At 39.1% G+C, this 22,731-nt stretch overlaps 2 protein-coding genes across 2 annotated transcripts; one reads left to right on the top strand and one right to left on the bottom strand.

The window, feature by feature from the left end:
• Positions 1–263: 263 nt before the first annotated feature.
• On the top strand, positions 264–3,981 carry LOC136748101 (uncharacterized). The gene is made up of 6 exons (XM_066701570.1): positions 264–337; positions 825–973; positions 1,254–1,383; positions 1,875–2,060; positions 2,355–2,525; positions 2,941–3,981. Exons 2-6 carry the CDS (start codon positions 827–829, stop codon positions 3,450–3,452), a joined length of 1,146 nt encoding a protein of 381 aa, XP_066557667.1. The 5' UTR covers positions 264–337; positions 825–826; the 3' UTR covers positions 3,453–3,981.
• Positions 3,982–19,720: 15,739 nt separating this feature from the next.
• On the bottom strand, positions 19,721–22,041 carry cartl (cocaine- and amphetamine-regulated transcript-like). The gene is made up of 3 exons (XM_066701569.1): positions 21,671–22,041; positions 21,125–21,205; positions 19,721–20,252 (listed from the first exon to the last, which is right to left on the bottom strand). The coding sequence occupies exons 1-3, from the start codon at positions 21,806–21,808 to the stop codon at positions 20,145–20,147; spliced, it is 327 nt and encodes a 108-aa protein (XP_066557666.1). The 5' UTR covers positions 21,809–22,041; the 3' UTR covers positions 19,721–20,144.
• Positions 22,042–22,731: the final 690 nt, after the last annotated feature.

Here is a 22,731-nt window from a genome sequence, read left to right as displayed (position 1 = left end):
TTGCCAATTGCTTTTTAATGAAAAACAATATCACGTATTCAAGTTATTCATTGCCTTCCACATGTCATTATAAAGTTAAAGAAACTAGATATTAAAATTACAAAGTTAATATTTACAAGCAGATTTGTTCTGCCTGAAGTGACCCAATGCTAATGCTCCCTCCCACTACCTCTCACTGCTACAATTTCCATCTGAAGCTGTTTAGGTAACAGAGACAGACTGAATATAGTATTCTGTACTTACACACAATTCAAACAACACAGAATCCTGCTCTCTTCTAACTGTAACCATTTATACATCTGATAGCCAGGCTTCTTCAGAATGTAGACTTATTCGGGTAAAAATTGAAAAATACAGCTCAAGCCTGCTGCCAACTGCTCTGCTTTTACTTTTCTTTATTCTTTGACTGGTATTTAGAAGTAAGCTGAGGAATTCTGAGTACTATTTAGAGAAATCCAAGAAACTCCCAGCAGCCTAACACCATTCACGAAGAGTTAAAATTAATGTAAAATAATCCAAAGCTTTGTAAAAGAAAGAGTGCTTTTTTTTTTCTAGGTCTTTAGCAGTTACTTGCGTGCGATAACACAGTAATCTGTACTATACTTTTGTAATGTAATCTTGCACTGAGGTTTATATTTGTTTTGGAGTGATTGTGTACAGATATTTGCCTTTTGATTAGTTACTGGACTGTCAATATTTAACTTCTAATTTGTATTTGCCTACCAGGGTAAAGTTTAAATGTGTTTTTTACGCTTAGTACTTCCTCATAGATGTTCGATGTAGTTCCTGCTTCTCCACAGGTACTGACTATATCTTCTCGGCAGGCATGGATGTGTCCAAAATCCGCTGGAGTGACACTGAATACACACTGAAAGAATTTGTACACAAATTCAAGGATTCTTTCCCCAAAATCATTAAGGTGACACAGGGCTTCTTGGGGGAACAAGAGCTGGACAGTGTCAGCAACAGCACTGTAAGTGGAATTTCAAATCAGTTTATGTATGACATAGCGGTGGAGCTGTGAGGATGAGTGAGAGGTCAAGGAGACAGTGTGGTCTAGTGGTTGGAACTGAGATCTGGATGTAGGAATGTTCTGCTTTTGGAGTTCATGCAAGAGGAAGATGTATTATTTACTTGTTTGTTGAAGACCTGTGGAGCTGAAAATCAAGTGTTGTTTATTTGTTATGTAAACTGTACCTTGGTGAGGTAAGTGACTGTAGGGTTGTATTTGTTTTCTGTTGACTCCGTTACAGCTCATACATATCCATAGTCTTCAATCCCAGAAGAGAGCGGTAGTAGAGACTAAATATGGGAGGGTCCTGTCATTGCCAACCAAGATCAGCACTGTGGCTTTCCATGTCTTCAGTAAGGGGAACAAACCAGGTGAGTCTGTACACAATGGCTCCAGCAAGGCTAGTCTAAATTGATCCCAGACAGATGTTTAGCTAAATTTGCCAGCAAAACCAAGGTAGTCTGCAGCTAACTAATTTTCAACTCTTCACACACTTCTGATTTGTTATCTGTTTTCTCTGCCAAATGCCAAGTTATTTGAGCAAACGTTTCCTAAATTAACTTATCTGTTAACATGAACTAGCATTTGAGGTTTTGTTAATTGTCCTAGCTATTGTCCTATACCTAAGTGAGGAGCTGTTTAAAATCAATTTAGAAAATGGCCAAAATGCTAATGCCAAATCAACTCATATCTAGATTTCCTTGGGATTTATAGGTAGCCATCTGATTGATTAATCTCACTATGTACTTCCATGATACAGTTTCAACATCTAGGTATTTTGAGGGAACAGTTCAGTCAGGTATACATACTCTTATGACCTGGCCTGACTTCAACAGTTACTAAATTGTTGTTTCTGGTTCAGAGGGTCCCTTCACCCTGCAGTCTATCTTGGAGATTTATTCCTTACCTGTCAGTGTCCAGCCCACAAAACCCCTGACCCTGCTGGACAGTGGCTCTTGTCTGATCCCTACACAGAACCTACAGCAACTGACCATTACAAACACCTACCAGGAGGAGTTTTTACTGGGGTACTGCCTCAGCAACAAAGGTCAGTCTCACATCCCCACACACTCCCAAACATGGGCTCTTTGTTCTCGGCCTCCCTGTTTATGCACAGGAGAGCAACATTCTCTGTTTGGAAAAATGTACTTATGAAAGACTTATATTATTATAAAAGTCAAAAATGGTCTTATCAGAAATGTTTTCATTGAAGGGATACAGCAAGCAAAACATTACAATCACTTACAATTGCTCAATTCACTTAATTCTGTGCTGTAGTCTCTTGAAGGCTTCTGGGGTGCTTGTCCTTGCATGCAGCGGTATGTCTGTGTTTTCTGCGCAGGGACTCCAATGGTGCGTACGCCACTGGTGATGCCTATGTACATGAAGGAGGTACATCTGGCCCTGGCTGAAGGGCTGGAAGAGCAGAGTCAGGAGCAGTGGGAAACAATCTGCAACACCCTTAGCCAGTTGGTCACAAAGTTGGGCCACATGGACCACTTTATCTTCCAAGGTACAGGACCCCCACCCACACACATACACACTCCTACAGCCTTCATGGCCTACACACTGCCTTTCACTGCTGGACTATTAACAGTGGATCCAAAAACACAACGGTCAATTAAACAATTACTAAATTCCTGTGCTACACCTGGAGTATGATGATTTTAGGTTAGTCACTGTTACCCTTTTTCTATGTACCCTGCAAACACAAGGTTTGTTCTTTCATCTTCAGTTTTTTGGGCACCGTGGTATTGTAGGGAGATGAAGAGGATTGCACAACTCAAAAAAATGTCAACCTGTACAGAATATTGGGTTCTAGTGGAATTACTGACTGGAAGAGTATGACTGCAAATTGCTGTATTGCATTGTTTTCTTTCTTTAAACTATAAATATTGCATACCAATCTGTCACTCGCCTTCCCATAGATATCACCCTTCTGGACAAGAGGGCACTGAGTGAGCATGGCAATGAGTACACTGAGATGGAACCCATCTACATGAAATTACAGCAGGATAGCAGGGACCTCACTCTCTACGAAGACCTGAGGACTCTTGCCCCAACTCCTAGCACTACAGAACAGAAGCCTCCCCCAATCCCTCCTAAGCCCAGTGTCCAACTCCGTCCCATGGAAGAAAAAACAATCCCCCTCAAGAGACTGAGCAGCTCTGTTGCTCTACCCGCCTCCTACAGCAGCCTGGGTGAGGTTCCAACAGATCTGCACGGGCTGAGTGTGACGGAAGTTTGTGACTGCCTTCTGATGCTCAACCTCCATCAGTACAATGAGGCCTTCAAGAGAGAGCAGATCGACGGGGACTTCCTGTACATGCTGGACACTGGCATGATGAGGGACTCACTGGGCATGAGCCGCATGCACATCATCAAGCTGCTGCACTTCCGAGATGGTTGGAGGCCAAAGGAGGAGACCTTTCTATTGTAGGTTCTGCACCTGCCTATCGCCCTGGGAGACATTAGCACTGATTATTTGGAGGGAGCATCCACCTGGGCTGAGGGGTTACAGATTCTTGCTCAAGATCAGGAAGAGAATACCGATTGGATTTCAGTTTACAGGCCCTGCTCTTCCCGACAATCCCACCAAATTCACAAACTTGTCGACTGTTCCATATGTTTGGATTAGTCGACCAGCATGGCCCTTGACTAGCGCGATCCATATATTCCTTTAGAAGGCAGAGCAAGCCAATGTGAGCCTCTGTCACATTAAGTAAGATGAAGTGAAGTGTATGTTGACTGAGTTTTTTTGGCAGCATGTTGTCGTTGGTTTGATGTGGAATACTTCAGCAGACAGAATTAAAAAATCATAAGTGATAAATCAAGAACAAACCAGGCAGAACTGCAACTCGACGAATGGTTGTCATATAGTTGTCTTTGGTCTGTATGGAGAGGAAATTTGTATGCCGAGCAGAAGACAAATAAAATAAATAAGATCCTTCTTTACAAGTGGAAATTGCTACAGGTGTAAGTGTGCCTTGACCATTATTATTATATGAGTGTTTCTGCAATGACTATTGCTGGGGTAAATGCTTCTCGGCCAATTATTGTTCAGTCTATTCTCACATTATATTTGACAAAATACAGTACATCTGTGTCATAGACATTTCTGCTATCCTTTGGCAGCCTCAGTAATATTTCACCTAGTTCAAACCTTTGCTGCATGTAAACATTTAAATAGGTAATGTTCATTTTTTTTTCCAAATTACACATTTCTGGTACCGTCATTTACTGTCCTATTATCTTCTTTGGTTCAATAAAGTAAACAAAAAGCAGTAATACCCATAACTTAGTGAAAAGGTCTTCATCGCATCCTAGGTTTGACTATGAACGGAGGATTCCAAAACCATGGCACAGCTGATGTTCTTATACTGTTAGACTTTGCTGTCATCATAGTGCATTAATTTAGTCTCATAAATGTTGAAATCCCTGAGAACACAATGACGTTATCTGGGTGCTGGGTGCCGGATCCAGCATTTCCCTGTCAGAGACAGGATTCCTTCTGTATTTCACAGAGGGGGTTCTGATTACTGATCCACTCTGGGTGGATTAACAATTTAAACAATGTAACAACAACAACAACAACAACAAAAAAGCATAAGTAAAGTAGACATTCCTATTGTTGTAGTTCTTCAGAGTTGCACATTAATAGTCTGGGCTGTGCTGCTGTTATTTCATTGAGAGTGCAAATGAAAACATCTCAAAGCTCTACAAGACTAGAACTGGAGAACCCTATAATATAGCCCTATTTTAATCATAAGTCAGAGTGAAGGGGAGGGGGGGAGGTGTGAAGTGATCAATATAAAGTCAGTGAGCTTTCACTGAGAAGCTCAATGACCCTAGTCCAGCCCTTTCCATCCACTTGGTTCGAGGCAGACAATCCAGGGATGGGAGCACTGCAGCTAGATGCTGAGACAATGTGTCCCTTGGTCTCGCAGTCATGGCTTACTCGCCAGGTGCCCTCTGTGCGTCATTGTGAGGTAATTAGAGGTCTCTGAAAAACATCTGTGCCACTGCTGCCAACCTTCATCTCCACCATCCTACACAGGCGTATTTGTTCTGATGCCGACTGCACTTATTGCCTTAATTGCACTGCATTGGGTATCATGTCAGTTCAACAATAATCTTTGTCATATCACTAAAAATTATAATCCCCGAACATTGAGCCTGCCCCCTCCCTCTTCTGTTTGTTGTCCAGCCCCTTTGCTTATTTTAATATCACATTACTATCTGTTCCAAAGTTCAGGGCCCTCATAGAGGTGAAACCGAGGGAAAGCGACCTGGAGCTTCATTTCAAGCATTGTTCTGCATTTAGCTTTCACAAAAAACATACATATACAGACAAAGTGACCTCATTACAATGAGAAGAAGAACGGCAATTGACAACAACAAAAACATCTGTGATGCAGTCAGACAGCTGCAGCTTTTAGGAGCCATCATCTGAAAAGTATGTTTCCAATCTAGTTCTAAATGACTGAGCTTTACCTCATTCATAAAATACACTAAATCCTTCTCCTGTACTGGTTGTCCAACTCTAAGCACTAGCTCTCAGGTCTTTTTTATTCCTACAAAGATTTTTTCACTTTGCTTTATCTAATCCTTAATTTTGCTACTCATCTAGACATTTTCTTTTCACTGTTGTAGCTCCTAGTAAATTCAAAGGGATTAGCTATGAGCATTTGTCTTGGTGTTGAGTTTCAGTCCTTCTCTCTGTTTAGGGTGACATGGTGTCAGGAATCCAAGACCTTATGCACATATAGGATAAGACTTGATCACATGAGTGTGAGATAGTGTTGTTCCCATTTGAACTCAATTGACAGGTAATCTATTAAGAGGAAGGAACAGACTGGTCAGAATACCCTTTGCTAACGTTTTTGGCAGCAGTATGGCTAAAGCAGGGTATTCCCAAAACCAAGGACTGAGAGTAGAAGACAGTTTATTAATGTATTGTTCATTCAGCTGTAGATACTGTCTTCCTGTCTGTTATTAACTGAACAGGGTAGAGCATGTACTGGTATAGGGGATACTGCGCTGGCTTTATCAAAAGGCGATGAGTAAAGTGAAGCTGCCAGCTGCTGCCTCGCTGAAACTTAGCGAATGGCGTGTCGGCTTGAATTTAATAAGGAAGGAAATGATCCTGACATTTTCATAAACTCGGCACGCAGTCATTATTTGGGAAAACAGAAAAGGGACGCAGCGATTATTAAAAACAAACACTTTCGAAACTTGATTGTCTTTAATGCTATACACACCAGCCAGGCTGAGATTTAATTACTGAAATGTCATCCGCCGATTTAGAGACCATGCAGGTGCGAGTGATCAGGATGAGAACGGGAACAATATTGCAACCGAATTAGAAACAGTGTATGTGAGGTGGGACCGAAATGTTAGGTTTGTCTAATAGGTCTTATTTTGGATTGTGCTATTTACTTCTTTCTGCTAAGAGGCTGAGCCAGATGTGGTGGTTGGGTACCACTCACAGTGACAATAATTACAGACATTTGCTCTGTCTGATATGCGCGCTTTACATAATGCATAATCTGTGCTTTGGAAATTAATTGTTCGGAACAGTTACACTGTATTGTTGAAAGTCTTTGATGAAAATGTGACTAGGGAGTACACGCATGTAAAGGGCAGGGGTTCAGGTTTTTAATGAGTTTTTAATTGTCATTGTCGAATGCTTTAGATCGTTTCTGAAGGTATGTAGATGTTTCCAAGTGTTTACACCGTGAAAGAGGCAATCTTTTAGAGTCAAATTTAAAATTATAAAAAGCAATATTTAAAACCGTGGAATAAAGCCGTAGAATGCCCCTAAGGGAAAGGAAAGGAAAGACAGTATTTTTTAAGTAAATACTTTCAGACTGAAGGGAAAACATACTGGATAAGTCACGTAATGTTAGCTTAACGATTATGTTTGATACGATTTTAAACGAAGCTACGTGTATGCACAGTTCATGTACTTTTTTAGTTTTGGAGGACAAACATTCCTCGATTCCAATTCATCAGGGAATGTGTGACCTTTTGCTGTGTAATCAGCTGTGCTGTGTAATGTTTATATATATATATATATATATATATATATATATATACAGACGTGCTCAGATTTGTTGGTACCCTTACAGCTCATTGAAATAAGCTTCATTCTTCCTGAAAAGTGATTAAATTAAGAGCTATTGCATCATGTATACTTGCATGCCTTTGTTATGTCATGGAATAAAGCAAAGAAGCTGTGAAAAGAGATGAATTATTGCTCATTCTACAAAGGTGTTATAAAATGGCCTGGACATATTTGTTGGTACCCCTTAGAAAAGATAATAAATCATTGGATTATAGTGATATTCCAAAGTAATTAGTTTCTTTCATTATTATCACTCTTATTATTATCAATCTTGTAATTAGTCATTCAGCCTAGTTAAATGAAGGAAAGTAGTCACTGTGCCGTTTTGTATCATTGTGTGCACCATACTGAACATGGACCAGTGAAAGCAAAGGAGAGAGTTGTCTCAGGAGATCAGAAAGAAAATAATAGACTAGCATGGTAAAGGTAAAGGCTACAAGACCATCTCCAAGCAGCTTGTTATTAATGTGACAACAGTTGCAAATATTAAGAAGTTCAAGGTCCATGGAACTGTAGCCAACCTCCCTGGGCACGGCTGCGAGAGGATAATCGACCCCAGATTGAACAGAAGGATTGTGCGAATGGCAGAAAAAGAACCAAGGATAACTGCCAAAGAGATAGAAGCTGAACTCGAAGGTGAAGGTACGTAAGTTTCTGATCGCACCATCCGTCACTTTTTGAGCGAAAGTGGCCTCCATGGAAGAAGACCCAGTAGGACGTTTGAAAGAAAAATATAAAAAAGCCAGACTAGAATTTGCTAAAATGCATATTGACAATCCACAATCCTTCTGGGAGAATGTCCTTTGGACAGATGAGTCAAAGCTGGAGCTTTTTGGCAAGTCACATCAGCTCTGTTAGCAGATGAAAAAATTAAGCTTTCAAAGAAAAGAACACCATACCTACAGTGAAACATGGAGGAGACTCGGTTATGTTTTGGGGCTGCTTGCTGCGCCTGGCACAGGGTGCCTTGAATCTGTGCAGGCACAATGAAATCAAGACTATCAAGGCATTCTGGAGTGAAACGTACTGCCCAGTGTCAGAAAGCTCTGTCTCAGTCGCAGGTCATGGGTCCTCCAACAGGATAATGACCCGAAACACACAGCTAAAAGCACCCAAGAATGGATAAGAACAAAACATTGGACTGTTCTGAAGTGGCCTTCTATGAGTCCTGATCTGAATCCTATCACACATCTATGGAAAGAGCTGAAACTTGCAGTCTGGAGAAGCACCCATTTACTTTTGTCAGTTTCAAGTTATTTCAGAGGAAATTGTGTATTCTTGTTTTTTTGTGGAGGGGTACCAACAAATTTCAGCACAATTGTATGTGTGTGTATATGTATGTATGTATGTATGTATGTATGTATGTATGTATGTGTATATATGTGTAATATATATATATATATATATATATATATATATATATAATTATACACACACACAATTATGCATTTCCTTTTGGAAACTATAGTAAAAACTTCAGTACCAAACTCTCTGACAACACCTTGTGGCCAAGTGTACTTTGTAAGAAAACAAAATGTGCTTTAACCCCTTTTCATGTATTTTGAGCTCACCATTTCAATAATTGCTCTTGCCACTTATGATGCTAACCTCATCATAATTGGGTGAAGGAAAAAAGTTATGTTGCACCATTTACATTTCTTCCTCTTTTTTTTAAATTTCAAAGCAGGTTCCAGGTTTAACGTGACTAATACTATCACATTAATTTGGTTATGTAGAAGTTGCACTTGAGCTGTATTGTAAGTTAAACAATTCTGGACTGACTGGGTCTTCATTCAATGCATTTACCTGGTCTGTAGGTTATTACAATTACAGAAAATGGAAAAACAAAACACTCGTGTTTATATACACGCACACACACACACACTGACAAATTATAGTCTTTACTATGGTCCATCTAGGTTCTGTTAATGAAAAGCCAGGGACACTAAAGATTAATCTTAAAATACTGTCATGGTGCTGGGAAATGCTAAACAAGTTGCATTCTGAGATCATTTGTGTCATAGCAATATGCTTTTGCTTGTCATTCTTTATTTCACTGAAGGGATATGCATATGCACTGGATGGATTGATTACCATAACATTCAGATCCTCTTTATGCAAAACACATTACATATTTTTTAAACAGTCTTCTGTGGAAAAAACCCCTGCATGGATAACATGTTTTAATTAATCAGAATAAAATGGTTAGTTCCCAGCCAGTAACAGTGTAAATCATGTAGGTAGTAACTCTGTGTTGCTGAATGACTAAACCCAGTTCTGATCAGCTCCCAATGCCTGATGCCATAAATCTCTAGGATGTGAGTCTGCAACTTCTTTTCAGTGGGTGTTAAACTGATTAAAGCAGGAGCTGCTACTGCAAGTTTAAAATAGTAAAAACTTCCCAAAACTGAAATTAAATTGAGCCAGAAAGATTGCCAAAGTATGGTGAGTAAGCAAAGAGCACCTCATGGGGCATCAACCAACTGAGCTGTAGAGCATATTTATCTATTTTTATAGAAGTGGCCGCAGTTAATAGAAATACACCCCTGACTCAACAGCAAGCTAAATAAACTGGAAACTTTTTACTATGTAACATCTGATTCCATTTACCCATTTCATTCCCAGAGTGCAGAAGGTCATTTGTACTCTTCCACCTCAAGTGTCGAACTCACAGAGGACAGAAGAACTGAAGATAATGGAAGGAACTCCTCCAATCTTCTCATCCAACAGAGTTTGCTGCTTACTGATCACCAGGACCTTCAGTACATTTGAAGGTCAGCTCAGATGATTGTTGCCTGATTTCATTGGATCAATCAAACCTAGAGCAGTTTATCTATCTTGGTGCCAAAGCTGTGATACCTGGGTGAATCTGCACCCAAGACAGACCCCTGCAACATTGTAATGGAGGCTGCAAGAATATCATGTAATTAAAGATGTTCTTGCTGAAATTTGACTCTGCTAGTTTAATTTGTTTGGTGTTTGTACAGTCAGAAGTTAATACAATCTGTAAATAACACATGTATATCCCTGGGAGACGTGTATAGCAGAGTGGTGAGTAATAATGTCAGGTTCTCCAGGATCTCAGCCCCAAACCCAGCAGATATGCCCACAGCTGGTCCCATTTTCATAGCGTACACATGCACTACACAAGAACAACACCCAAAACAGTATAAAAAAACCTGACTAAGTCACTCCTCTGATTACACACAATGATGCAATCTCCTTTATGTAACATTGTTATAAATTCAAATATAACATAGATAATGTTTATATATATAATTATTTATTTTGCATTTTGCATTTTGCATTCAAATCACATTTACTGCAGATCTCGAAAATCTGGATGGTGGTTGGTTCAATTAACACAATGATTAATGTAATGTGCTAGGAGGCAATTACAAAACATTGCATAATAAAGTAGGTCAGATGCTAAGACAATAATTCATCCACAGTTGGCTAGCATTGACCACTAGCTCTAACTACAACATAAAAGCATTGATGTTGCTTTTATCCCTTTTCTGAAAATCATGCAGTGTACTGCTTCAGATGACCACAGTGTGGCAGTACAGTCCTATTTTTCCACATATATTTGGATGTTTGTTTTTTTGTTTCTCTCCTGACAGTAACTCCGATTAACACCAGTTACACAATGCGATTATCTAGAAGTCAGGGTACTTCAAATGCCTCAAATTCTAACAAAGACCTATACAAAGCTTACACAATTATAGGCGAATGGCAGTGGCTGAACTTATAGCTGCCATTGCAACATCTCATACTTCAGAAGTACAAAGAACATGTCTATGAATGAAAACTTTAAATGTAAGGAAACAGTCTGTTATGGTCTTGTTATAAAATGGGTTTTTAATATTATATTTTCCTGCATTTGTTCCCGTATTCGCTTATCATAGCAGCTTTGAAAAGTAATAGCTATAGATACATAACTGACTGTGCTTGTACCTCAGCAATACAGCAGACATCTTCGCTGACTTCACAGAGATGCACACTAGTATTCATATATATATATATATATATATATATATATATGCTGTGTGTGTTTACTATGCTTTGGGTTGGTTCTGTGGTAAAGTGTCAGTGTGTTGAACTGTGTTGTGTTCAGCAGGTCAGTGATACACTTCTAGGCTGTCATCAGTGACTTTGTTGTTCCTGTTGTGTAGTGAAGTTCCTACCACTGAAAAGAGAGATGAGGATTCAGAGACTGCCTGTCTGATAGTGAACATGACTGGCTCAGTAGGATGAGCACTAGACTATTATTTAAAACTTGACATTACATCAAAATAAAAAAAGGCAATTCAAAACATAATAAATCCAAGAGCTGCTCACATTCAGATATCCCTAAGCCATTCTGTAAGAAAATGAGCTATTGATTTCCATGTTGAATGGCTTTTTGCAAAAGCAAGAAAAATTGCTGACACAACAACACAGGGTGGTGGGGGCAGAAGGGTGTGTGTGTGTGTGTTTTGAAAACCATCACATTGATACTAGAATTGTATTTATTTTCACACACCCTGCAGTGTCAGCAGTGTGGGCAGGTGATGAATGGTTCTCTACTCTTTGTTCCAGCAATAAGAAAAGCTGCTGCTAAGACGTTAAAAAAAAGATATAAAAGAGAGAGAATAGGCCCCCCGATTTCTACCCCTTGAAAAACTAAAGCTGTAATTGTTGTTCAGAGTAAGGATGAGAGAGTTTACCCAGATACTAGCACTTCACATTTCTTGCATGGAAAGCAGAAAAATTGATACTTTCTACTACTGGTTCAAGGTGATTGAGGTGTACGGCCATTTGATTAAGCGATGTACAGACTGTACAGATATCCTGTGGGTGGCGCCAGTGCATCCCCGATTGTGGCAGATCTAGGCAGTAGGTGGTGATGAAAGCAGACGTTTTGTTTGTTTATTTTTCTGCATTGCCTGTGAAGACCTTTAATATTAAGATTCAGTCATACCTTTGACTGGCTGTTAGTCAGTTTTGCTGGTGAGATGGGTTTCAATTAGCAGCATTTCTTGCACTTCTATCCAACACAATTCCCTCCTGAATAATAGGACATAATTATTCAAGAGGGAAATTGATTTTACCATAGGAATCAAACCTTCATCTCTGAGGTTAATTTAGTGAACCAGATGCATTTAATTTTCTTCTTCTTCTCCCAACACGCTCTCTGAAAAGACACGACTTGTTATTGAATGACTTTCTGCTCATTGGATGAAGGCATCCTAGCCATTGACATACAACTGATTGATAACTCACATCTGTGTTAATGCAGCTACTGCTCATATCGGTGGCAGGCGATTCGAGTGCTGTGAACATTGCCTGTTTCCAGTTGCCAAAGGGGTTACACCCCCACACTGCAGTCCATGATTGCTTTAGCATTGCTGTGTTTGACAACAAACTGCGTTGCCATTGCTTTAATAGTCCTTTCCCTGTGCTTTTAATCACGGTGTGTGGGTTATTGAGAGCTTCAGATGACGCTATTATTTGGAGTTGACTGGGCCAGTTAGCAGTTTCTTTACTTGCACTGAATGAATGGGCCCTTAGGGATCTTCACATCATGGGACTCAATCTGAGATATCAACCAGTGTGTGAGTGATTGTGCACAAATTGTTAATGTCTCATGGCAGCTCCATAGACATGGGCAGTTTGGCTTGCTTTTTAATTTATCTACACATCCTAATATTCTAGAAATGTGTAGAAAATGTATTAGAAATTAAAATGGAATTATTGCATTGTATAAGTCTTGAGTTAATACTTGTTGGAAACACCTTTGGCAGCAGTTACAGCTGTGAGTCTGTTGGGAATGATAGGTCTCTAGCAACTTTGCACTCCCAGAATTGGCAATATTTGACCATTCTTAAATAAAACATATTCAGTGTATTTGTAACACTCCCCCCCCCCCCCCCCCCCCAAGTTAAAACCTTTCCCCCCTGGTGTCTAAATAAGTATGTGTGTGTGTGGGTGGGGGGTATCTTCAATTAAATGTATGAAACTCTGAAGCATTGACTGTTGAAAGTTGGGTGTAGACTGTCTACAGGGATTTTTGTGTGTGAGTGTGTGTGTGTATTCTAGTAAGTAAAGACTTAAAATCTCTATTAGCAAGTTAAATGTATTCCACTCTAATTAGCAAAGTAATAAAGTTTTTGTAAAATTATTTCATTATGGCAAAACCCCTCCAAAAGGTAGGCTTTTTAACTATACTAAATAAATCATTTCCAGATATAATTTTAAATATTTATTTGCCACAAAGTGGACAAAGTATAATAAAAACAGAAAATGCATTTGACTGAAATAACAGATTAAGGTTCATTATTCAATCAAACACAAAATGAATGCCTAAAATATTAGTATTGTTTCTCAAGACTGTAGTTGAGTTAAATTCAGTTTAGAAGGAAATCCCCTTTCATCATTTTATTAATCAGAGCATGGAACTTTGTTGGAAGATCATGTAAAGAGACATTTGAAAATGCCCAATTTTCCAGAAAAATATTTGTTCAGGTGCTATCATGTGATCTTCTTAGTCCATAAACAATGATACTCATTTAAACTTCAGTTGAAATGGGAATTAACATATTTTGCTTCGTAGGATCAGTGCATTCAAAAGCCAAAAACAGAATATTAGCAAGAGCATTACTGGACCTGTCTCAGTGGTGTTAGTGAGTTGAGGTAAGTTCACGTGGCACTGCAATGCAGTATTCAGTTAAAAAAATACAAAATTTGAAATATCATTCAGTACTTCGGTGACCTAATTGTAATTCCTGTATTAACTCCTAATGTGGATGTCAAAAACAAAATGACAAATCAGAAATCAGACAATAAGTTAAACAATGCAGATATAGTAATGTATGTAATAGGTTTTATAGATACTTATAAAAGAGTTTCCGATTGCTAGTGGGTCAGTCCTGAAAGTCATTATATCATGTAATAAAACCTTCTGAAGCCCATTCTGGGCTGCTGACACTAGCCTGTGTACTGTTAATCAACATGCAGGCCTCAAGGGTTAATTAACTCCTCATCCTGAGCCCATATTTCCAGAAGAATGAGTGCTCTGTGTTACTTCGACATTGCCTTTTAATTGACACTTGCATTATTAACAAGCTGTTTTGAAGCTCGAGGTTACCATTTCTGCAGTTAATTTGTGGTTTAATTAAGTAATGCATCGACATCACCGTCGCCAGTTATGTAAAGAGTGGAAAGCAGGAGAGCCCTCAAACTCATAAACACAAATCGACCCAAAATACTTCTTTCTCCCTTGATAACACTTTACGCAGCTCCTCATCCCATATTTAGGCCTATAAAGAATATATGATATAAACTCCCACACAGCACTTACTCACAGCTTGTCAATTCATCCATGTTTGGTCTTCACGTAGTGTCAGAATGAACATTCATGATCTTTCACAAGTCATATTAAAACTTTTGTTTTGAATGTTTATAAAAATATGTGTTACACCTTAGTTGGCATTTCCCTTTTAGATGTGGGCAACAGCTGTATTATGTAGACCACCCCCTCAAATATATTAGTTTCTGTCTTGAGTGGAAAATTAATATGCATCAGAGATTTGCCTTGTTCCCCATATGTGCAGCTTTTGCTGATGGAAAGGCAGCTTATATCTCAGAAAGAATTAATAGTGTAGAGCACCCTCAGTGATGGCAAATACAGGGCTGTACAGGTATTTCAGCAGCGTATTTCAGTGTTTATTTATTAACAGTGACTAATTGCTGAATTGTACACCTGCTGGCACCACTTTGCTTTAAAACTTGGGTAATATGCAATGAAGTATTTTTTCTACTCATACTTCTAACTGCTCTTCTGCTTCTTCTTTTTTGTCATCTAGAACTATTGTCATATAATAATCAAGTGTCTAAAAATGCCTTCAAACAAACAAATGTGCTCCTGCCTTGTCTCGTCCTAATCCTTTTCTGACTCCTCCATCTTATCTTTCTCCTGTTCCTTGTAGGTTTGTAAACAAAATAAACCAAGATTAACAAACCAACATTCTCTCTAAATGAGGACAAAGATGTACAAATGTATATATGCGATAAAACATTTGAAATGTTGCTGTAACAACATAAATAACAATTACTGACAGGCAGTTTTGTTATGTTTTGTTGTTGTTTCTTTCTGGCTCTCACCCCAGTGCAGTAAACCTGAAACCGCAGACTTACACAGAGCTCTGTGGATGAGAAATGTAGCCTTTTCCCGAGGCTCTGTTCAGAGACAATGCTGTATTGGAGTGGATAATGCAATTAACACTGATTCCTTGACTCTGCGTATCATGGTCTCCAGAGTTCAGCAGACTCCAGGAAGACATGATGAGGTTAGTGAACACAGGGATCTGGCCTACTTCCTGTATGTGATGAGACGTCCCTCGTGAGCTCCACGGCCCGGGTCAACTGTGATGCGGAACGGAGCCGTGGCAGTGCGGTATCGCATGACGCCTGACAGCCTCGCTAACTTCTCTTAAGAAATGGTTTTAATTAAAACAGCAAGAGATGTTGCTGCAGAGCTGAACCTGTACAGATTTTCCTGTTGCCAATGCTAGAAAGTCTGTCTACATAAATATCACACACCAGTCACAACTTGTTGCCCTTACATTAGAACATGTTTAAACGGGTGTTATTTGGAGCATCACTTCAGTGCCTCCCTTAACATTTCATATTAGACATCTACCAAAACAAAAACATAATTATTAGTCAAAAATACCCATACATTTCTTGTTCTGTAATTCAGCAGTCTTCTCATGATTTTATTATAGTTGTATCCTACTTTTACTATGTTTGCCCTTATTACTTATCATCTCCATCATGACTTATTGAAACTCTCCATACTTTTTGGTTCTATAATTTTATTTAATTTTTTCACATGCACTGTAGCTTTTACCAGGGTACAGCACAGTGATCATTTTTACATATCCAGGTATTGCTTCTTTGGAGATAATCCACCTCATATATAAAGTTATCTTAAATAACAACATCTGCAGAAAACATAGACTTCTCGATTACCTGAAAACTGTCAATCATATTAGTGGCACAAAATCTGGATGTTACATTAATCCAGATGAATGGAAACTGGCAGTGCAGTGTGAGAGATTTGTTCACAGCCCTTTATTACTGCTGTATATGGATTTTTTTACCCCCACCCCTTCTCTTCCTGCCCCAAAGAGGATGTAAGATGGAGTATGGTCATTAATATGCACTGAGGATTCTTTTTTATTATGATTACTATTTTTAATAAATACATAAAACACTGTTAATGTACCCTGGCCCACCTCTCACTGGTCTACAACGGACAAGTGCTTAGAAACACATACACTTCTCTAGTCTAAGGCACAACACAGGCCAATAAAAAGGTACACACTGTGAAATTAGGCAATAAAGATATATTAGTATTGATGTTTATTTTATAGTGTATTGAAATAATTTTATTTTTTCAGTCAAAGAACTGCTCTGTGCTTACTGTGTACTAGACAAGCACAATACAGCCAGACCTTGAGGTGAGCTATGACCACATTTTCCCCTGTATGATTTTTTATAGATGTGGGTCTTTTCAGTATGAATTGCTGGATCATGCAATTCTTCACATTGTGCTGCAGCAGACAGCTCATTACCTACGTCAAAACACAAGGGATTTACTGGCAGATTTTTATTAAGTCTTAAAGGAGTAACCAATGCAATCTGCATCTTCTGTTCCGTATTTCTGACTTGTTGATTTTTTTGTTTTATGTAATCTACTTCTACCAAGAGATTTAAATTCCCATTATTAAAACATAGTGATTTGCTATAACTCAACCAACCCCCAAAACACAATAGATTTCCTTTATTATTCTTTTATAGTAATAACCTATTGGAAAGCATCATGTTACAATTGCTAAAGACAATATTTGATGACGTTAGGATTCTTTGGGAATCACCGCCACACAAAAGCTGTACATTTCTTTTGTGACAACTGCAAAGCCGCTTGTCATTGCTTGTGTGCGCCTAGATTCTTCTGGTTCTGGTCATTGAGGGGCATTTTCTAGCAGCTGCTACAGGTCTCTTTATATTATCACCTGCTCTAGGGTTTTAGAAAACCATAAGGTTACATTGGTCCTATTGGAGTTTGAATCAAAGAAAAAAACAGAAGACTTAGATGTGAAATTGAAGAACCATGATGTAGACCATTCTGTGCCAGGAGAGATGTCATGTCCTTGCTTTTTCATCACTAATGTATTAGAGGTAGAAGGTTCCAGTAATGTTGTGCCTCTTTCAAAGCTCAGCTGAGTGTGGGCTATGGGCTGATAGATATAAATGAGTAGCAGATGCTGGCGAGAGACAGCTAATTATTCCACTTAATGAACTCAGGTTTTTATCTGCTGGAGACCTGGGGCGGCACTCACCTCCCTGCTTGTAATTGCCTGACTTCAGACTTCAGCCTGCTGAAAACAACAGCAATGAAAACTACAATTCAAAGTATACACAGTAGCAGCAGTAGCAGTTAGGTTAGGAGTAGAAAGCACCAGGAACAGTGTGTGATAGTGTAAAAGCAGGTAGGTTATTGTCTGGGGTCCTGTAAGTTAGTTTAAGAACATCTATATCAGAAGCAGTGCCACTTCAATATGTAGGGCAGTAATTGTAATAGTAGTGTCTGTAGGTTATAATCTTATAACCTTAAGATGAAGATCATAGATTGTTTAATTAAACAATTTGGGATGTGATCTCCCTCATCCCTCAGTCCAAGATAGTCTACTATCAGTGGTGATTTTGGTATTAGCCCACCAACTGAGAAACAACAATAGGTTTCTTATACATTTTTGCCCTTGGTTTTTTTTTGTGAGAGTGTTGTACTTAAAGGCCATGCAGCCACTGTTATTGCTGTAATATTTCTCTTCTCTCAGTCCAGGGTGTAATAACAGCGCACGTATTTATTCAGAACACCCATTTATTTATAGCATGTCTAAGTCTCTCTTCTCAAGGATGTCTCTGTATTGATGTTGAGGGATATGCCTGCACTGATTACTGATTGCTCTTGTCAGTACGGTCCTTGTCAGCACTGAGATCAATGGTTTTCTCTTCATCTCTGCCTAAATATTGGGACAGGGGGGCGGGTTTTACATCATAACAGGAGACTGTTACATATGTCTGATGATGACTTGATGACATGTTGACATATCAACAGTGCAACTAGAAATCACTCTTCAAAAATAAATAAAGGTAACAATTTTTGTAAGACTGTATGGAAGCCCAATGGAAACACAATATTACACTGATATATCCATTCCCTGTGTGCCACATTGTTAGACAGGGACACTGTGGAGTTCAGGGACACCTGCCAGTCAACACTTTGCCTGGTTCATCTGTCACCCAACAAACAGCTTTGTTATTCTATGTCTGCTTTGTAACAGTGTACTGAGGGCGAGGTCTGTAGACCGACAGTCATAACAGCCTGTCAGACAGTTGTCAGGAAATAACTGCCACACCATACAATTCCACCTTCCAAGCCCACACGCATAAGAACATACATGTTGTCACAGACCCCTGGACAGGCTGTCAACCAGTGATCACTCCAACCCGAGGCCAGAGGGAATTACTCTCGGCAGGTGGGCCCAGGTGTCTTCTCCACAGCTTACCTGTTATGTAATCTTGTATAAAGGGCTTTTAGTGGAACTCACTCTCTTAATCTTGTGTCTCTCCTGGGACACATGACAGTTGTCTTCCACACAGAGATCTGATTAAACCAACAGATCAAATCTTAGCATAAACAAACATCAATGGACTGTCAGTCTTTGAGTCCCGCTCATTTTCACCACATCTTATCTTTGATACAAACAAAAATAGCAGGAGAGCTTTTTCATCTTTTAAGCCACAATAGCTATAGATCAATTTTTCTTTTTTTACATTTGCATTGCATTCTGTATTTGAAAATGTTTGAGATTTGCAGGCTCCTGATGGATTTTCTAGATCTTAGGTCTCTTTAAATTAGGCACTGAAAGAGAACAGAATGTATTGGTTAAATATATTTCGGGGGAAGAAAGGAATAGAAAAAGCACATCTAGTTCAATCATTAGTTTTGTTATATTATTATTCGGCATGGACTGTACTTAATTGTTTTAAGAATTCCCAGTAACACTGTTATGTCCCAGTCATTGAGACTCCATAGAAAAACTGCTGGTGGGATTGTCATAGGATTTTCTCCAACAAATTTACAGAAATATACTCCTCTCAATTTTAATAAGGGCTTGCCGTACAATGAGCAGAGTTATTTGCTGTAAAATGTCCTATGTGCAATTGTGTTTCATTGGGTATGGGCTTTCGCAGCTTATATTTACTTATCATTAATATAAGCACATCAAAGATCCTTTAATTGGGGAAGGGTGTAAGGGTCTGTTATCACACTACACTATGTACCTCAAGGCTTGTTATTCACCACAGCACAGTTCTTGTCATTGGTTTATGTCACCAAGTTCTGTAATGCATAGAGGAAATTGTAGTCTTTTGATGACATTCAGAGCAGAGTAGCATGTTTGAGAGACCATCAGTTCTTAACTGTGTGTTCTTGGTTTCAGACACAATTAGTGTAACTCGCGATTAGGTAAGATTAAAAGTACATTTATTTGTTGCCAGGTGAGTCCCATTTCATACACGTACAATTTTGACTTCTTTTCAAACATACAGAATACATTAACTGGGTTTAGTTTGCATGTTTCAGTCGCCCCCTTTTGACACAAACAGCCAACAAAATATACTAAAGGCAAAAGTTCAATAAACAGAGAAGAATCCTGTAATTATAAGTTTGCCAAAAAAAAAGATAAATTATATGATGAAATGCATACCTAATGCCTATGAGGTTATGATTATTAACATGTCAATTATTTAATGGTTGCTGTATCCATGGACACTACAGTGTTTAGAACTGGTTATCATGGAAGCAAGACGTTTTGGAGTTCGTATCAGGCAGGTTGGATGTCGATCAGATGCAGTTCTGTGCCTCTGCAGTAGAGGGCAACATTCTCCACTTTATATGCACTTGAGGAGGAAGGAGTTGCAGTTGCTGCCCCTGGCACAGTCACAGAGCTTCCCAATGCGGGGCCCCTGCTTCATGGCACAGCGGTCCCCCACATCACACTACACACATGGGAGGGACAGTAAATGGGTTATTATGCACACAGAGCTCTACAGATACAATAACAGGGAAGCTGGGCAGTTCCTCCAGGCAGGTTAGCATGCCATCCAACATCCACAAAATGGGAAACAAAGCAATGATTTTCCAGCACAGAAACAATAAACAAAATTAACTAATTTCTAGCCTTTCAATGATTGCTTTCAAACACAATGATTTCTGATTTGGTGCACAATTATTTTGTTTGTTTTCATATATAACAAAAAAAAAATGTGTTAATTTTTATTCAGTTATATAAAATAAATATTTAAATACATTAAGACATACGCTCATTTATTAAGCACACTATTTGAATAGATGGGTGTTTTCCAGCGTTGTTAGATCACTAAAGGACATTTTAGTTAATTAAAAGCATGTCTGGTAAGTCCTGTTCATTACTGCCTTCACACTTATCGGCTACAGCTCTTCCTTGCACTGTTGACTTTACTAATTGCTTGTCAGTTCTTCCTTGTTAACTTCAGTCTAGTCAAGATAAATTCTAACCTGAATTACAAGCTTGCATTTCAAAACCAGCAGTAGCAATTTGCAAATTCTAATTTCCGGTAAAACCAAAATGTGTTAATTTCTCAAAGCATTACATTATTATTATTATTATTATTATTATTATTATTATTATTATTATTATTATTATTATTATTATTATATTCTATATGACTAGAACTGACTCACGTTCCTCATTTCAGACATAGAAAAGTGGTATAATTTTCAATTAACCTTTACATTCCTACTTAACTTTAAAAGGGATTGTTAATTCTATCTCCAAGCTATTGAAAACCCTCAAAACCACAGAAAATAAGTAGACATATGATAAGTTTACCATAGGGATAGTTCCCCCCTTCTTCTCATAGGATGGGAATCTGTTCTGGAACTTGCCCAGCAGCTCCTCCATCGCTTCCACCTGAACGAGTCAAAACAGTGAATCACCAGCCAGAACCTACAGCTCTGTCACAGATCATACAAACCTGTGGGCTTCAGGGGACTCAGGGGACTATTGCTAGAGACAAAACAACACACACACAAAGCTGCATGAGGTGGAATACTGATTATTGCTTAATTTAAGTGCAGTTCTACTATCGGACGTTTGTGTTTGTACTTTTTACATGCTTGGTTTTGTTGTAGTTTTGAAACATGAAAACGGTCTTCTTTTACAGTACTGTTTATACCCCAAGCCATTTATGACCGAGAACCATCCACGCAAGTGCCGTGAACACTTCTGTTGCTGTTTGTTTGTTTGTCTCCTTATCATTAACCTCCCATGTTGTATTGGATAAACTGAAGACCAAACTTTTTTAACGTTGCAAAAACCATACGCTTCTGTTGGAATGCCATGGTAAGATGATACACCTTTGAATGTTGTACTCACCAGTTCCTTCTCTGTAGAGGACGGGGATTTCTTGGCTGCGAACTCCTCCGTGGAAATCTCCCGGGAGGACTGGCCGTGGCACAGGACCACCACGAAGCTGGCACAGAGCAGCCCGATCAGCACCGCCGAGTTGTCCATGGTGCTGCCCGGTGGCCCGCGGCGCTGTCCTCGGTGCTGAAGCGGCCCTGGAAGAGACGAGTCAAAGCAAGGGGTTGGTGTTCGGAAGCTCTCAGACGTGCCAAAGTTTTCTGCTGTCCTATGCAAACCAGTGGCGCTTTTATAAACAATGTAGCCCCGCCTGCAAAGTGCTTCTATTAGTGTCAAAGCACAGTGCAGGTGTATGGGGGGGGGAGGTGGTGGAACAAGAATAATGCGACAAAAGTTAACAGAAGGACTCCCTGATGCATCTTACTTGGTTTTATTGATCAGTACAACGCTCTGTTTTCTAGGAACGTAAATAAATGGTCTGGACACCCATTCGATTTAAATGTTTAACAACGACTGTGCACATTTTTGCAGGTCTGTGGAAATTTCATTACACGGCCAAGTCAGTGAATAGAAACACTCACACACACACATATATGTATATATAGGATTTACATTTCCTTATTAGCATATTGTGTTCTTTGTGCTCATTTATAGACCCTAAGGAGCAAAGATCAGCTTGAAATTGTTCAAAACACCAATTAAATCCATTAATCAAAAGGTGTTTTTAAAAAATCATGAGAAGAACAGCTAGGATGTGCTTGCAATAAGTAGTAGGTGAGTAGTAACATGACTCTGTTCTCTCTAGTGCTTAATGATCCCTCCTCACAGATAAGTCTTGCGAATTAAAATATGGTCTCAGTTTCTGTCTGGCTCTCTCAATCAATTCTGAATGGTGTATTTTCTTCGGTGCCTCTGGATTTTAATTTATTTTTCTATCCCTCCGTCTTTGTTTAAGACCTTCAACTTACTAAAGCAATTTGGGGGGAAAAAAGCCATTGCATACAATTTGTCAGTCTGGCAAGGATTAGCGGGGGTGGGGGTGGGGGGGGGGGGGTCATGTATACCCAAGGAAA

Source organism: Amia ocellicauda, chromosome 4, assembly GCF_036373705.1.
Source record: "Amia ocellicauda isolate fAmiCal2 chromosome 4, fAmiCal2.hap1, whole genome shotgun sequence".
NCBI classification, from domain to species: Eukaryota; Metazoa; Chordata; class Actinopteri; order Amiiformes; family Amiidae; genus Amia; species Amia ocellicauda.
The sequence above is the reverse complement of the archived record's forward strand: the minus strand, read 5'-3'. Positions and strand labels throughout refer to the sequence as shown.

Excerpts from the sequence above, each read along its gene's own strand:
- LOC136748101 (XM_066701570.1), top strand. The coding sequence starts at position 827 with ATGGATGTGTCCAAAATCCGCTGGAGTGACACTGAATACACACTGAAA. Across the intron at positions 974-1,253 it reads ACAGTGTCAGCAACAGCACT|CTCATACATATCCATAGTCT; the intron begins GTAAGTGGAATT and ends ACTCCGTTACAG. Across the intron at positions 2,526-2,940 it reads GGACCACTTTATCTTCCAAG|ATATCACCCTTCTGGACAAG; the intron begins GTACAGGACCCC and ends GCCTTCCCATAG.
- cartl (XM_066701569.1), bottom strand. The coding sequence starts at position 21,808 with ATGGACAACTCGGCGGTGCTGATCGGGCTGCTCTGTGCCAGCTTCGTG. Across the intron at positions 21,206-21,670 it reads CCTCTACAGAGAAGGAACTG|GTGGAAGCGATGGAGGAGCT; the intron begins GTGAGTACAACA and ends TGACTCGTTCAG. Across the intron at positions 20,253-21,124 it reads AGGGGGGAACTATCCCTATG|TGTGATGTGGGGGACCGCTG; the intron begins GTAAACTTATCA and ends CCATGTGTGTAG.